At 40.1% G+C, this 13,654-nt stretch overlaps 2 protein-coding genes across 2 annotated transcripts; one reads left to right on the top strand and one right to left on the bottom strand.

The window, feature by feature from the left end:
- The first annotated feature begins 1,632 nt into the window (after positions 1 to 1,632).
- On the top strand, positions 1,633 to 10,729 carry LOC129599625 (transmembrane protein 245-like). The gene is made up of 11 exons (XM_055497908.1): positions 1,633 to 2,145; positions 3,325 to 3,573; positions 4,095 to 4,514; positions 5,055 to 5,475; positions 6,132 to 6,268; positions 6,747 to 6,986; positions 7,443 to 7,565; positions 7,719 to 8,131; positions 8,357 to 9,056; positions 9,998 to 10,315; positions 10,519 to 10,729. Exons 1-9 carry the CDS (start codon positions 1,825 to 1,827, stop codon positions 8,541 to 8,543), a joined length of 2,511 nt encoding a protein of 836 aa, XP_055353883.1. The 5' UTR covers positions 1,633 to 1,824; the 3' UTR covers positions 8,544 to 9,056; positions 9,998 to 10,315; positions 10,519 to 10,729.
- LOC129599626 (3-hydroxyanthranilate 3,4-dioxygenase-like) lies at positions 10,697 to 12,597 on the bottom strand. Its single transcript, XM_055497909.1, has 3 exons — positions 12,027 to 12,597; positions 11,218 to 11,771; positions 10,697 to 11,126 (listed from the first exon to the last, which is right to left on the bottom strand). The coding sequence occupies exons 1-3, from the start codon at positions 12,196 to 12,198 to the stop codon at positions 10,929 to 10,931; spliced, it is 924 nt and encodes a 307-aa protein (XP_055353884.1). The 5' UTR covers positions 12,199 to 12,597; the 3' UTR covers positions 10,697 to 10,928.
- Positions 12,598 to 13,654: the final 1,057 nt, after the last annotated feature.

Consider the following 13,654-nt stretch of genomic DNA (forward strand, 5'->3'; position numbering starts at 1 on the left):
TTTATATTGCCCTGAAATACAGACCTACCCAGTAGGGCTAACAAAAAGAGGTAAAATTAAAACTAACAATGGACGGTAATAGTGACTGACTGTGAGTATTTATTAGTTTGTTAGTTATGGTTTACGCAATTTTTACTCAGGTAACATGTTACTGCTTACCGAAAGTAATAATAAAAAGTTTTGTTTAGTAGCTTCAGAAATACTGAATAAAAGTCACAACATTAATAAAAACTCTATTGAAATAAAAACCCCCTCCGGTACACTTAGAAAAAATTCTCGACCCATTCGTGAGATATGGTACGGTATGCCATATAACCATGAGACATTTTACCCTGTGATTTTCTAATTTGTGACGTTACAGACAGAACTTTTCTACAATTCAGTGTTAGCTGTCTTTCAAACCTTTTTGCATTATTTTCAATTTGAAGTTTTCGTTTTCAGGGAAAATCGTTCATGAGTTTTGATATCGGCGTTGGCGTTGCCTAATATTTAAGGCCGAGGACTTGCACTTTTGTATCCTCTATTAATATCATTATATTTCGTAGACCATGTACTAAAGAAGGTTAAACTAAGCGACGACAACTCTTTTTAAACATCCCTCACTTTAACAAAACGGCGTTTTCAATCTGAAAAATATCACCGGTCTTGTTTAGGGCTTTCGGGCAACGCCGGGTTGTGAAACTCGCGACCGAACGATTTTCTCGGACACGAACCGGGAACAAGTGAAAACATTGCTAAAGTATCAGAAATTCATCGTCAGTTAATGTAAATTACAGCTAATGTGCAGTTAATAATTGTAAGTTACATCGTACAAAAATGTAGTCTGTCAGATTACAAATTACAGAAAACTTTTTACATTTCTATATTGTATTACAGTATTTCATTATTGTAATAGAAAATATTGTATTACAATAAATAATTACTTCACGATGAAATCTTTTCTATTTATATTTCCACATTCGAAGCACGTGCTCCACAAAACCACGCTATACTCTATACAATACGGCAAACTCGAGGGTAAAAACCACTTTTCTGTCTGTACCGACGTCACTTGGGCGACAGGGCATGCAGGGATTAAGAAAGTTTCTTTCGGCAGCGTCGAAGATTTCTGCCAAAGAATCGGTAACATTCCAGATAAATTACATAAACTGTATAGATTTTTTAAAGATACAGCTTATATAATTATGAACTTTACAGTCTCGATATAATCTGTCAAGTGTGATAAATTAATGGCCTCATGTAAAGATGGTTATTGTACGTACAATAAGTACTCTGCATACAGTATTAAATCGTATGTTCGCCCTACAGTTAAAATTCTTCGGTTAAAATCAGCGCTGCGAGGCTGCTATCGTCATCGGGCTTTAAACCAAAAACCAACAAGTACCGTGCAAATATGGCACACATAAAGCTGGCAGAAACCAAGTACGACGTTTTATAGATAATTATAATTTATCTGTATGTACATCAATACATGTGTGCGCCGCATATAGAAATAAAATGGAGCAGTTGTAAAATAGCGCCAAAACCAAACCGGTTCGGACTCTCGACGCCGCGAGACATCCGCAGACCCAACAAACACTTTATGAAAAAAATTAAACAACAATTACACTCCTGGCGTTTACAAATGCTTAAACAAGCTGGGCATGCCTGACTGAGCAAAATCCACAGGGCCATACAGTAAATGTTAATCGGCGATGATTAAACGTATTATTATCCGCTCATAAAAAGCGACAAGCACCACTTCTTCTTTTCCGCCTCTCATTGTGCATATATAACCCCACACATTTCCACGGCCCGAGCCGCGTCCTCACCGGCAGACCGAGCATGCCGTCGCAGGTGCTGGACATTGTGGCCGCCATGGCGTACGCTAACCGCTCCCCGCAGGAGCGCATCCGACAGGAGCGCAACATGAGCCGTCGCATCTCCATCATTGCCGGCATCCCGGAGAAGCAGTTCCGTGTGGCGCTGCTCAACGGGTTCGGGCAGTTTTTTATTGTGGTCCTGGTGTTGGCCGGGTATCAGGTGTATATATTGCTGGAGTCTTTTCTGCGACCGCTAGCCTGGGCGGTTATCACCGGGATCGTCTTGTTTCCCTTTAAGACGGCCATGTCAGGATGGGCCAAATTGTGGGTGGATTATCTGAAGGCAAGGCTTTGTTAAAATTTAATAACACGTTGCAATATTGGGGTCTCTGTGGGCAGCATTCACAGCGGCTACCTAATTCAGCCGAGGCACTGCAATGGACAATAAGTAATGCAGACAGAATTTTTTATTCAGTTCGGTCTGTAATTGTAAAGCGGCATTGGTCGGTATTGAAAATTTTCCTTTTGGGGTTTTTTCTGGTTTTTGTCGATATTAATTTTTTCTTGGCCCAGACTCATGTGTCAAAAATATGAGAAGATGTTTGAAGAACAATATTGCAGGAATAATATTTTTGGATTAGCATTTCCCCGTTACATTGGTTTGGCACACCGTTATTTGGTTCTTTGGTGAAGCTGAATGTTAGGCCCTGAATGGAAAAGCAGTATTCTAATGGCGAACGTAGAGCAAGGCTGATACCTACGATGCTCCTAATCAATGGATTTATCATTTACGAACCTTGTAAATCACAGCTAGTTTGATGCAAGTAATAAGAAAATTATTTTTTCTTGTATAAAGAAAAGTGTGCAACGTAATAAGGGGACGGCGATACATATAATATTTCAGTTAAATGCTTTGTTGACGGATGGGCTATAGCTTATAACGCTCAGAAAAATGCTGCTCCTAATACTTCAGTACATGGCCAGCATACAGAACCACATATGGTTATATAGATATGATATAAGCTAGGTCGATCCCGGAAAGTTGAATTATAATTGCAAGACTCAAACTAATTGCTAAAAAATTAAGATGCATGCAGTAATCACAGCCGTGACTATAAACCGAAGACCTGCATTTTGTGTCACGTGCTGTTGTATATTTTAAAATTGTTATAGTATCAAAAACGATCTGTGCTGCTTAATTGAAATGTTGATTGACACGGGATATCTGCAGAGCTGATCTTGATTTTGCGAGGACCGGTTGGCGTTTGGCTTTCGCAGTAATAAATCTGCCGTGTAAAGCACTCCCAGCCGGCGAATACATAATTTTTGTTTGTTTTGCGGGAGTGATTAACAATGAATGACACCTATGTAAAGCAGCCTAAAGCTGCCGGATGCATAATTTTTGCTTGTTTTTGTAACGCTTGAAAACGATCCCAGTGGCAATAAAACCATTTAAAACTCGAATACACCGAAAATTCTGGTACAATCGGAATTTCTGGTACAAAACGTTAAATTTCTGCAGGAGACCAACACACCGCTGGCGGTGGGCATCGTTGGAACGCCGCTGAAGCTGGCGGATATGGGGTTGGACTATCTGGGCGATGTTGTCTTGGAAATATTCTACAAGCGGAAAACGGATATCGGCTGGGCTATAATCTTGTTTTCCGCGTCCACCGTCTTCCAGGTGGTGTTGTACGTGTCGGAAGTGGATGTTATTACCTCGCTGTATACGTTTTCCGGCTTTTTGGTTCGCGTAGCCGCATCAAACTGGGTATGTTTCGTTAGACAGCGGCATCCTTGTATAGAAGTACACTTACAGAGTACTGTACATATTTTATAACCGATTTATGCACTTCTTGTATTTCTTCTTCGGTTTCATGATTATTTCAGAATACTGATTAATTTTTATAGTTTAGGTTTTATAACTATAAATTACGAATTTAATGACTTTTATAATCGACCGAAGCGAATTGCGACGGTCCTCTATGCTCAAGAAAATAAGAATTTTGTCGGCAACGTCGGTCGCGTCAGTCATGTCGGTCACGCATTAACACTTTTAAATAAAATATGGAAGAACACACCAAAAATTATTAAATCAAAAAAATTTATTTTTAAATATAAAAATGGTATTTTTAAAGCAGTTTATTAAGCTTGATTTCCCGCTTCGATTCGGTCTTTTAGTGCAAGCCACAGCGGTGCACTTTCTAGCATATCACTTTTTAAAACTTATGTGCTCCAAGAAATACATACCTGCAGTATAATTATTTAGTCTTTATAAACATTGCCTGGCAGGTGTGGTCGGTGATCATCGCTTACGTGGTCATCCTGACATTCTTATGGGAAGACCGGTACAAAGAACGCATCTGCACCGTGGCGTTGCCGGTGCATTTAGCCATGGCTATCCACCTGGCCGCGCAGTTCGGCGCCATGTCCCTGCCGGTGCTGGTGTTTGGTTTTGCCATTCTGGGCATCGGCTTCATCGGGGAGCTGAAGAGCATCGTCAAGAGCATCCGGGGTGGTGCCCACCATGAGGATATTCAGATGCGGATCGATTCATGGGGCCGGTTTGCCGTGCTCAGCCCGTGGCATTTCGCCTGGTGGCCGGCACTGGTCAGGGCAAAGCGCCAGATCGCCACGGCACAGATTGACTTCACGGAGCCGCTGCAGACACCGGAGGAGGAGGAGGACGAGAATCGATCCCGAAAAGGGGACGTAAGTCACAAGAACACATCCTCTGGGCATCACTTTATTTTATATTGCAAATATTGTTAAATTTTTGCAAAATAAGTTCAGAAGAATTAAATAGTTGCACGAAGTGAATCAATAGTTTCACAAAGTGTAATAATTGCACAAAGTGTTTAGAAAATGTAGAATAATGGCATGAAGATTTTGGAGTTCCAGTAGAAGTAATTACTGCTGGTAAAAGGAATTATTGCCATTTACAGCGCATTCTCGATGCTGATGACAATTAAATTATCGACAGCTTTCCTCATTTCTTATTAGAAGGGAAATAAAGGAATATGGATAGAAAACATTTACTTTTAACAAGAAAAATGTGGACAGTTTTAATTGATGTCCCCTGTAACCGAAATTTAAAAATTACACTTTTGGAAGTATCTTGTTAATCGCCATGACTGCTTTTTGGTTAGCTGTTGCTAATTTTTCAATTTGCCAGTCGTTGCGCCGCTGTTCTACGTTTAGTTACGTAATTAGACAGTAATGATTGCGTGTATATCTGTAACTGCTTAACAGGAAGAGTCGGAAGCCAACCGGTACATTGTAACACTGCTGAAGATGTTCTTTCTGGTGCAACTATGGAAGAATGTCTCGATGGTACCCCTCCTGATCTTCCCGACAGTGTACTCTTATCTCAAGTATAAAATTCCCCGCAGCCGGGCATTCAACCAAATAGTATTCCACGTCAAGAACGGTATCAGCTGGGTGAAAGCGCAATTGGGCGACCGGAAGAACGCCATTATTCCCACACCCATTGTCGGTGTGTGCAAGATGGCACTGCATGGTGACCGGAAGATTCTGCATATTCTGTCGAATTCCATCGACGAAGCGGCGTCCAATTTGATTATTGTACTGATGTTTGTGTCGTTGCTGGTTGGTGGATTGATCGTGGTCTTCCAAGTGCAAAAAGAAACGTCATATCTGGTTCGGATGTCAGGTATCAATTAAAATTCGATTCTGAATTTTATTCAATTTAAATCAATCAAATTTTAATTTAAATCTGATAATCTAATTTATTTTAAATTTAATCTAATTAATCTTCTAATTTAATTTAAATCTCTTAATTCTAAAATCTAATAATCACAACGTTTAGGACTCTATGTAATTAATAATTATACTTAAACATACTAATTATTTTTCGAGGTGTTCACATTCCACAAAAATTTATTTATATTTGATAATATACATTATTCCTTCTATCGTTACGGAAATAATATTCCTACGTAGCACGTACGAATATTCAGATTCGCAAAGTTTAATACTGTATTATTGCAAAATAGTGAAAATGCGTTACAAAATACGTAAACATTGCAAAATACGTAAATTAATAGTACATACAATGGCATACGTAGTAATTACGACTGCCGACAACGCCGTAGTGAAGGGGCGCACATAGTCCGATCGTTCCGCCATTAGTGTGCATGGAAATGGATCTTCTCACAGCATTAATAAGTAAAATCCGAATTAATTTTATTTTAGGAGTTTCTACTTTTTTATTACAGATCCCCAGTGCGTTAAAAATACATTTGTGTACCCCAGAACAATTTCAGGGACACATCAATACTGAACTAATAATTAATTCTTTCTGCATAGGGGATTTTATGAATACCACTATAACCGAGCACCCCGAATTACTGGCCTGGTTACCCGGAGGTTCGCAAGTGCAGAATCAGCTTCAAAACAGCGTAGATTCCTTATACATTTACAGCCGGGAATTCGTTGGTAAACAGGTACACATACAATGAACAGAATGTATATTTCGTGCAGTGTACTTCTACATCGTAAATCAAGCGGAATCTGTTGTCGGCCACATCAACAACCCTAAAGACGCCTTGCCTACAGCTTTCCTGTTCAGATTTTATTTATGAGCTCCCTCGCGGCATTGTACTCGTATAAAAGCTGCTGGTACTAGGATTTTCTCATTAAAAAATTGGAAGAAATAAGTAATAAGCGGTGTGTGCATGGAACGTAGTTTGGGTACAACGTTTTATTACCGTGGCCACTCTAAAATGGGCATCCTAAATCCTTCTAAATGCTTATATTTTAAAGTGGCCAAGAAAAAGAATCGTTGTAGAACTTTTTATTCTATTATTATTTCTGTATACCGGTCTCGTTACCTAACTTTCCGTCATCTTCGCGCCGTTAAACTGCCGCTGGTATACGAGTGACTGTACTCGTACGTCATTAATATGCATTTATGACTTTTAGATCAAGAATGCCGTAAGCGGTGATAATGTGAATACCACAGAAAGCGATGTTATTGTTACGGAAATTATGTCGGTAATGGATAAAATCTACTATGCCTACGCAGCGTCCAATGTGTCTGCCGGTAATATTAGCGCCGTTACCAGTGACGTTATCAAAGGAGTTCGCGAAACCAAATCATCGGTTTTCAGTTGGTCATTTATACAGGATTACGTGATGAATCATTTTGACACACTGTATTCGGTACGTGATTCAAACCACGCGGTGTTTTAAATTTTTCCATTTCAGTTTTTTTATAAGTACATAAAGCATATAATGGCGTCGCTGATACATATCTACTGATCAAAGGAATAATATCTTATGGATGCTTTTGAAGTGATCCGTAAACGCTTTAGCAGTTGCTAAATCCTATATTCATCGAAAAAACTAACTTACATACGCACGCGCTACGTACCGCTCAAATGCAGTTTACAAGTTATATTTTAAAATGTATATTGAAATACTAGCTTCGTAAAATATTAAAAATTACTGTCAGCTTTTAATTTCACATAGCCTGAAGGAAGTTGCCGCTTTCGTTTGATCAATTCCAATTTGAAATTAAGCAACTACGTTCCTATTTTTTTGTGGTCTCCACTCCACTACAAATACGCTGCCACACACTATATTAATTTCTTTTTAAGCAGGATGTTCTGTTTTCAGGTGCTGAATTCAGTGACTGTGATTGTAACCGAAAATGCCGCATTAATTGCGTCGATGACCACATCCATATTCTCCTTTATCCTAACCTATTTCTCTCAGTTTTTGGATTTCATACTGAATGGGGTAAGCAAAACAATTTTATTTATTAACTTTTTTGATACCTTTTCCAAACATGCGAATCGTGTAAGAAAGTTTTCAGAAGCGTTTTTACTGACAAGAATGAGCTGACCAATTTATTTATGTGGGATAGTTTCTTGAAAGTCCTTACATTTTCAGATATTTTTCCTCGCATCTTTGTCGTTCCTGTTAAGTTTAAGTGGTGACCAGTATTATCCCCTGGAAAAAATATCACGCATTGCGGAATATTTCCCGGAAGCAGGCAACGTGTCATTGGTTATTGAATCTACGATCAACGGCATATTTAATGCTTCTTTCAAATTGGCGCTGTTTTATGGATTATACACATATACCCTTTTATCCCTTTTCGAAATTTATGTACGATTCATCCCGGCATCTATCGCAAGTATTTTTGCCGTTATTCCGCTTTTTCCACCTTACATCGTCTGTGTACCGGCCATGATCGAAATCCTTTTTGTTAGAAAAGACTATTTTCTAACAGTTTTATTAGCGGTTGGAGCCTATATACCGACTACGTTTGTGGACGAAGTGATGTACAAAGAAGTTAAAACGTAAGGAAGTTTTTCTATTTATACAATCATTTGTATACTACATATTTCCTCTGTCAGTGCATGCTTAGGTGATTCAAATTATTTCGTTGATAAAAATTATATTTTCAAAATATTTACGGTAGGTTACGTACTTGTGTGCTAATTCCGTACTAAATATTCGAATAACCAAATAATTTCACCTATTTGACTGATTGAATTAATGCAGTTTTTGACTGATTTTTTTAGAGCTCATCCTTATTTATTCGGCCTCAGTGTGGCCGGTGGATTGATGACAATGGGAATCGAAGGTGTCATAGTGGGACCCATTGTTTTATGTGCTTTTGTTACGTCGATAGAATTATCACGAATGATCCTCAAACCGCCCAGTGCTGATGACGATGTAGAAACACGAAGTGCCATATCTAATTCCTAAAATTAAATTTTATTGTTTTGTTACGGGTTAGCAATCGGACTGTACAATATTATAACTGTTTATAATTCTGTACGTTTGTGCCTTTGTGGTCTCTAACAGGGTTTTGTAATTTACGGCGTGATAGCACGTTTCCGAAAGTAAATATATGCAAAGACATACAGATACATACCTGTGCTCAGGAGCACTTAAAGTTAAAGTTTAATGTACTCAGGATTGGGCACACAAATGTTTGTAAATACAATAATTATTTAAGCGGTTATATGGAGATTAAGAAAGGAAACAACCAAAACACCGGTTGGTAAAGTAGCGGGTCATAAGACATTTTTCATAAATTATCGAAGTGCCGCGCTTAAGTAATTAAATGCGTATGTCTGCGCTTGTCAGCATGAAAATTTTCTGCGCCCTTGAAAACTCAATCATAATCACTCGAAACCGGCATGCGTTCAGACGGTAGGAAGTTAGGACTAGCTGTTCAGTATCTCAGCCGTACCCGGTATGTACCCGTTTTTGTGGGTAAGTAATTGTAAATGCTAACTTCTAACCATAAGTATGTGATACGGTTACAACCCACAGGCACTGATTTTAATGTGATTTGTATGCGTTGAGCATCCTGTCTGTGTTGGTATAATTTAGAACAATGAAAACTAAACTTTTATCACCATCGTGCAGTGATATCAGCTGCCTGCGCCTCAGTTCATTGGCATCATTGCGTTGAAAAGTGAAACCAAAAATCGCAGTTTTTGTTTGCGTAGTATTTTTTACGGAAATGTCACAAGTGCCGGCTCAAGTCCCCACCGTGTGGCGATTGCATAATTATACAGTGCGTCATTCGCCGATAACAAGCAGAAGAATGCAGCTTTTTCAATGCCACACCGCACAAATGACGGGAACGTGTGCTACGTATACATTGTCACTTGTCACTGTTGTGGTGTCAGTATTTAAACTTCTTTTTTACAAAACCGTAGCCGTATTTTGATCTTTTTCATTCGGGTTTCGAATATCTGTTGGCGTTAGGGAAGCGCCTTCAGATTGACTATTCCTTTCCAAGTATCTCATTTCCAGGTTGGTGGTAAACGTATTTACCCAAATTTTTAAAAAGTTAAAACGGTAGCTCCCAATTCGTTCGTACAGAATGCATAGAATGAAGTCATGCTATGCATTCTGTACTATGCATTCTGGTCGCCAGTCAATGACGCATTTTCTTGCTTATTGATTTGACGACCCAGGCAGCACCAGCGACTTATGAACATGCACGTTTTTCGCTTTTCCAGTTACTGCTATGTTTTTTTAACTTAATCATTACTTACAAAATTGAGGAGTATGTCCGCTCCTATGATTTGCTGGTACAATAATTATGTTTAAGAATTTGGAAGCGTCACCGTCAACTTCGAGAATTGGCACTTGTTGCAACGGATTGTGTGAAGCAACTAACGTTACGAAACCATAATTTTTAGGTCCCCAATAAGATGCATCCCGCGAGAATCTGGAGCGCCATCGTTATGATGGCCATGCTGTTGGCAGGGCCACCACCAATCGAAGCTGGACCAGCAGCGTACGGGATCTGCCAGGCCGGATGCGCTGCTGTCGTGGTAGCGTGCTACGCAGCGGGAGGTGCCGTTTTCGGCACCGTGACGGCCGGTGTCGGCATCCCGGCCGCCATTGTGGCCTGTAACAGCGCGTTCGGGACGTGTCAGGCAGCGTGCTGGGCAGCGCTTTTCATTCCTATCCCGTAGTGGCGTAGTCGGCTTAATCCCCAGTTGTCAAGTGACATGGTAAGACGTTGTACTTGGCTGACTGTTGCTCTTGACAACTGGGAAATTAACGTTGACCCAGTAGCTGAAGAGCGATATTTTTGGTATTTAGTCCCTGATTTTGTACGAGCAGTGGTTTTCTGGTGCATTGGTACTTGCTTAGCGGAAGCATAGGGGTCAATTTAACTTACGATTCAAGCAAGCATGTTAATTTTTGTTTGCAGCTTTTGTTGCAGGTATTAATCTTCCAAGAATTTCGCCTACAGTTCCAGCATAAGCGAGTAAACTACAATTTTGGAGTTTATTTTCGTCGATATTGATTTTTGTATTCCGTTGTCGCTCGCTTGGTCCTAATACGAATTACGAATGCCAGTTTATTGAAATGACATAAAATGAGCGGTGTCCAGAAATCGGTTTCCTTGGGTCAAGCAGTGACAAAATAAAATCAAATAATATGACAGAGCATATGTGGTAAAGATTTACAGCATTTTACTCACAGTAATTTTGGAGCAACTTGTGATCGCAATGCGGTATTGAACGACTTTAAATAAGGAAAAAAAGGGGGAAAAGAGTAGTAGTATGTTGCATTTAGTTTAGCCATTTACTACTTTGAGCGCCAATGGCTACTTCTGATTCACAGAATCTGGTGGCCCCAGCGACCTTGCTTAGGATCCATTTCCACTACCAAACTGTAGCTTCGCTCGTCCTCTTCCTGTCTCGGTTTCAAAACGAAACTCTGGCCTTTCTTGATCAGAAATGAGCTATTCATTTGCAGAAAATATTCATCACCATTGGCTGATAAATCGTACTGCAGGTTCGCACTTCCTCGTATCTGAATAAATAAAAGCGCCAAATGAAACTTTTATTTGAAAACTTTTAAGAATAACATTCTCCATTGGTCACTTAACAAAAGGTTACCCTACCTGCCAAATCCACCGTTCCGCGTTCTGATTGGCTGCGAAGTCAGTGGCGTCTGTTCCGCCGACAACGACTACCTTTGACTGATAATCATGGTCAAAAATACTGACAACGCGCTGTTTCTCAATTCTCTCCGCATTCTCTTCCAGCCACTGGTTCAGAACGAACGGATCGCCAAGTCGCCTTTCCGAATCCGGAATGTAAGGCGGCGGAGTGAAGTGTTCGGAGCTGGTCGGTTTGCCGGTGCGGTGTTCTGGTGAAGCAAAATACTCTTTGATCAGCTCGGCAATCTGCGTTCCGAGATTGGTACACTGGATCCAGCGTTCCCATAATGGAAGGACGGAGTTGTCCATAAAATAGCGAAGACAGTCTTTTTCAACCGGAAGACGTTGACGCTCGATCACCAATCCCACTGTGTCGGGGAAACGCTGTGGACTGTGTGGAATGCGGCTAGGAAGGAGGAAGATTTCGCCTTCTTTGATAACTATGTCGCGCATTGTGCCTCGTTCCAGGACTCGCAAAGTCATATCGCCTTTCACCATGTAAAACAGTTCCTCACCTGCATGAAGAGTGAAGATTGCGTTTCTGCCTTTCTTTGCTAGTTACCATTAAAGCAAAGGCCAAAGCTACCACATTATCATTATTGACCAAAGTTAAACTTTATCGACAATTAATGGTAAAACAATACTGTACAAAGCACATCAAATTACGTCTACATAACTGCTCGCTGTGAACCGATTGGAATTACGAGGTATTTTAAAATGTGCAGAATTGCCTCATAATATTGTCAGTAAAATACGAGTAGTTCCAGTACCTTCTTCCATGTGAAAATCCTTGCGCTGATTTGGTCCGCCAACGTACATCACGAATAACTGGCCATCAGGACCGTGCATTAGTTTGTTACAAACCGGTGGATGAAATTGGTCCTTACTTTTCTCTAACCATACGCCAATATCGTTGTAAGAGCCTTGTTCCGAATCCGTCATTGCCGTGTTTCTGTGCGAGACCTTGAACCTTATGGAACACTGCAGCTTTTCACAAACCAGCACAAACGAGACGGTATAGATATGAAGTAAAATTTATATGGGAAACAAAATAACTTAAATCACGCACAAAAATTGTGCTGGGATGCACAGTAATAGCACTGAGAGATCTTTAAAGTATCGCACTGACCATCGCGATGAAATGTAGCGATTAAAGATCAACGATTATTGTCAGTTTGAGAAATTGTACTCTGTATTACACATGGAAAACCTTATGATTGTAGCCTGTAACGGCAAATACAGTAAGTACTTTACAAGTAGAGCCGTTCTATAGACACTTGAATCATTCTTCTATTATGTAATATACGTAACGTATACCGCACATCGGTATTTATCGTCAACTGCGGTGCAATTACTGCACCGCGCAACATTCGTAGAATCACAATACTCGTACATTCCGGACTGTATGCTTTAATACAGATTGCAATAACACGGTAACAAGCAAACATCAGCGCCAGTATTACCGGTAGCAAATAAGTCTTTGTACTTGTACTCGTAATCGACTTGGAAGTTCTACTATAGCTTGTAGAATGTAAGCGTGTTGCCGTGTAGCGTAACTGTACTGCAGTAAGTTTTAATAATAAATACCTGCTGTGGCTTGGTTCCTGTTCGTACCCGGTACCGGTGCAATAACAACAACAGAATTAATTCCCAGTACCGGTGCAACAGCAGAATTAGCAGTGTAAACTGTACCGTTTAAAATTAAAAGTGCCGAAAGGCGAAGGACAAGAAATGTGCAAAAACAAGGATGTTTACACTTTTCAGGTTTCCAAACCTCCTGGGCACCAACCGTGCCTACAGAGCATGCATTTGCATGCATGCAAAGCTTTCCACACGCATCCAAGCACGATCTATCTGTAAGCATAACCGTAATTTTTACATCCTTCGGGTGTAAAAATTAATGTTAACAACCATAACATCCTTTGGCCCTTTGCTCTGCGTGCCCGTTTGCTATTAAAATTTTGTTAGAAGCAAAAGCTCCTACGACACTTCTCCACTGGAGCGTGAAATCTAACCTTACGTATAGGAAAATGGGAAGTCTCCAGAACGTAGTGGACTCAGTCTTGTCAACCCGACTCAACTGTGAAATTCTGGATACCAGCAACGTCATACAAATCGTTGCAACACAAGGCTCTTGTCTATCCTACACTGACCACCTAAAATTCTGACAGAATCAGATCAAAACGCATCATCGGAAATATGTTAAGCAATAATAAACGAGAAAATAAACAGGGAAAGCGCCAAAATACTGGCCGGTTGTTTCGTAAATCAATGAAGGACAGCACATAAAAATCAAGAATGCAAGAAGGACCGAGCCTTTCTTACCGGTACCTTTGGGTTTGCGCTCTGCCTTGTCATAAAAAATTTTGCGGCATAAGAAGGCTGAATTTCGAAGCGA

Source organism: Paramacrobiotus metropolitanus, unplaced genomic scaffold, assembly GCF_019649055.1.
Source record: "Paramacrobiotus metropolitanus isolate TYO unplaced genomic scaffold, Prichtersi_v1.0 Parri_scaffold0000151, whole genome shotgun sequence".
Classification (NCBI taxonomy): domain Eukaryota; kingdom Metazoa; phylum Tardigrada; class Eutardigrada; order Parachela; family Macrobiotidae; genus Paramacrobiotus; species Paramacrobiotus metropolitanus.

Excerpts from the sequence above, each read along its gene's own strand:
- LOC129599625 (XM_055497908.1), top strand. The coding sequence starts at position 1,825 with ATGCCGTCGCAGGTGCTGGACATTGTGGCCGCCATGGCGTACGCTAAC. Across the intron at positions 2,146-3,324 it reads TGTGGGTGGATTATCTGAAG|GAGACCAACACACCGCTGGC; the intron begins GCAAGGCTTTGT and ends AAATTTCTGCAG. Across the intron at positions 5,476-6,131 it reads ATATCTGGTTCGGATGTCAG|GGGATTTTATGAATACCACT; the intron begins GTATCAATTAAA and ends CTTTCTGCATAG.
- LOC129599626 (XM_055497909.1), bottom strand. The coding sequence starts at position 12,198 with ATGACGGATTCGGAACAAGGCTCTTACAACGATATTGGCGTATGGTTA. Across the intron at positions 11,772-12,026 it reads GGATTTTCACATGGAAGAAG|GTGAGGAACTGTTTTACATG; the intron begins GTACTGGAACTA and ends CTCTTCATGCAG. Across the intron at positions 11,127-11,217 it reads CGGAACGGTGGATTTGGCAG|ATACGAGGAAGTGCGAACCT; the intron begins GTAGGGTAACCT and ends TTATTTATTCAG.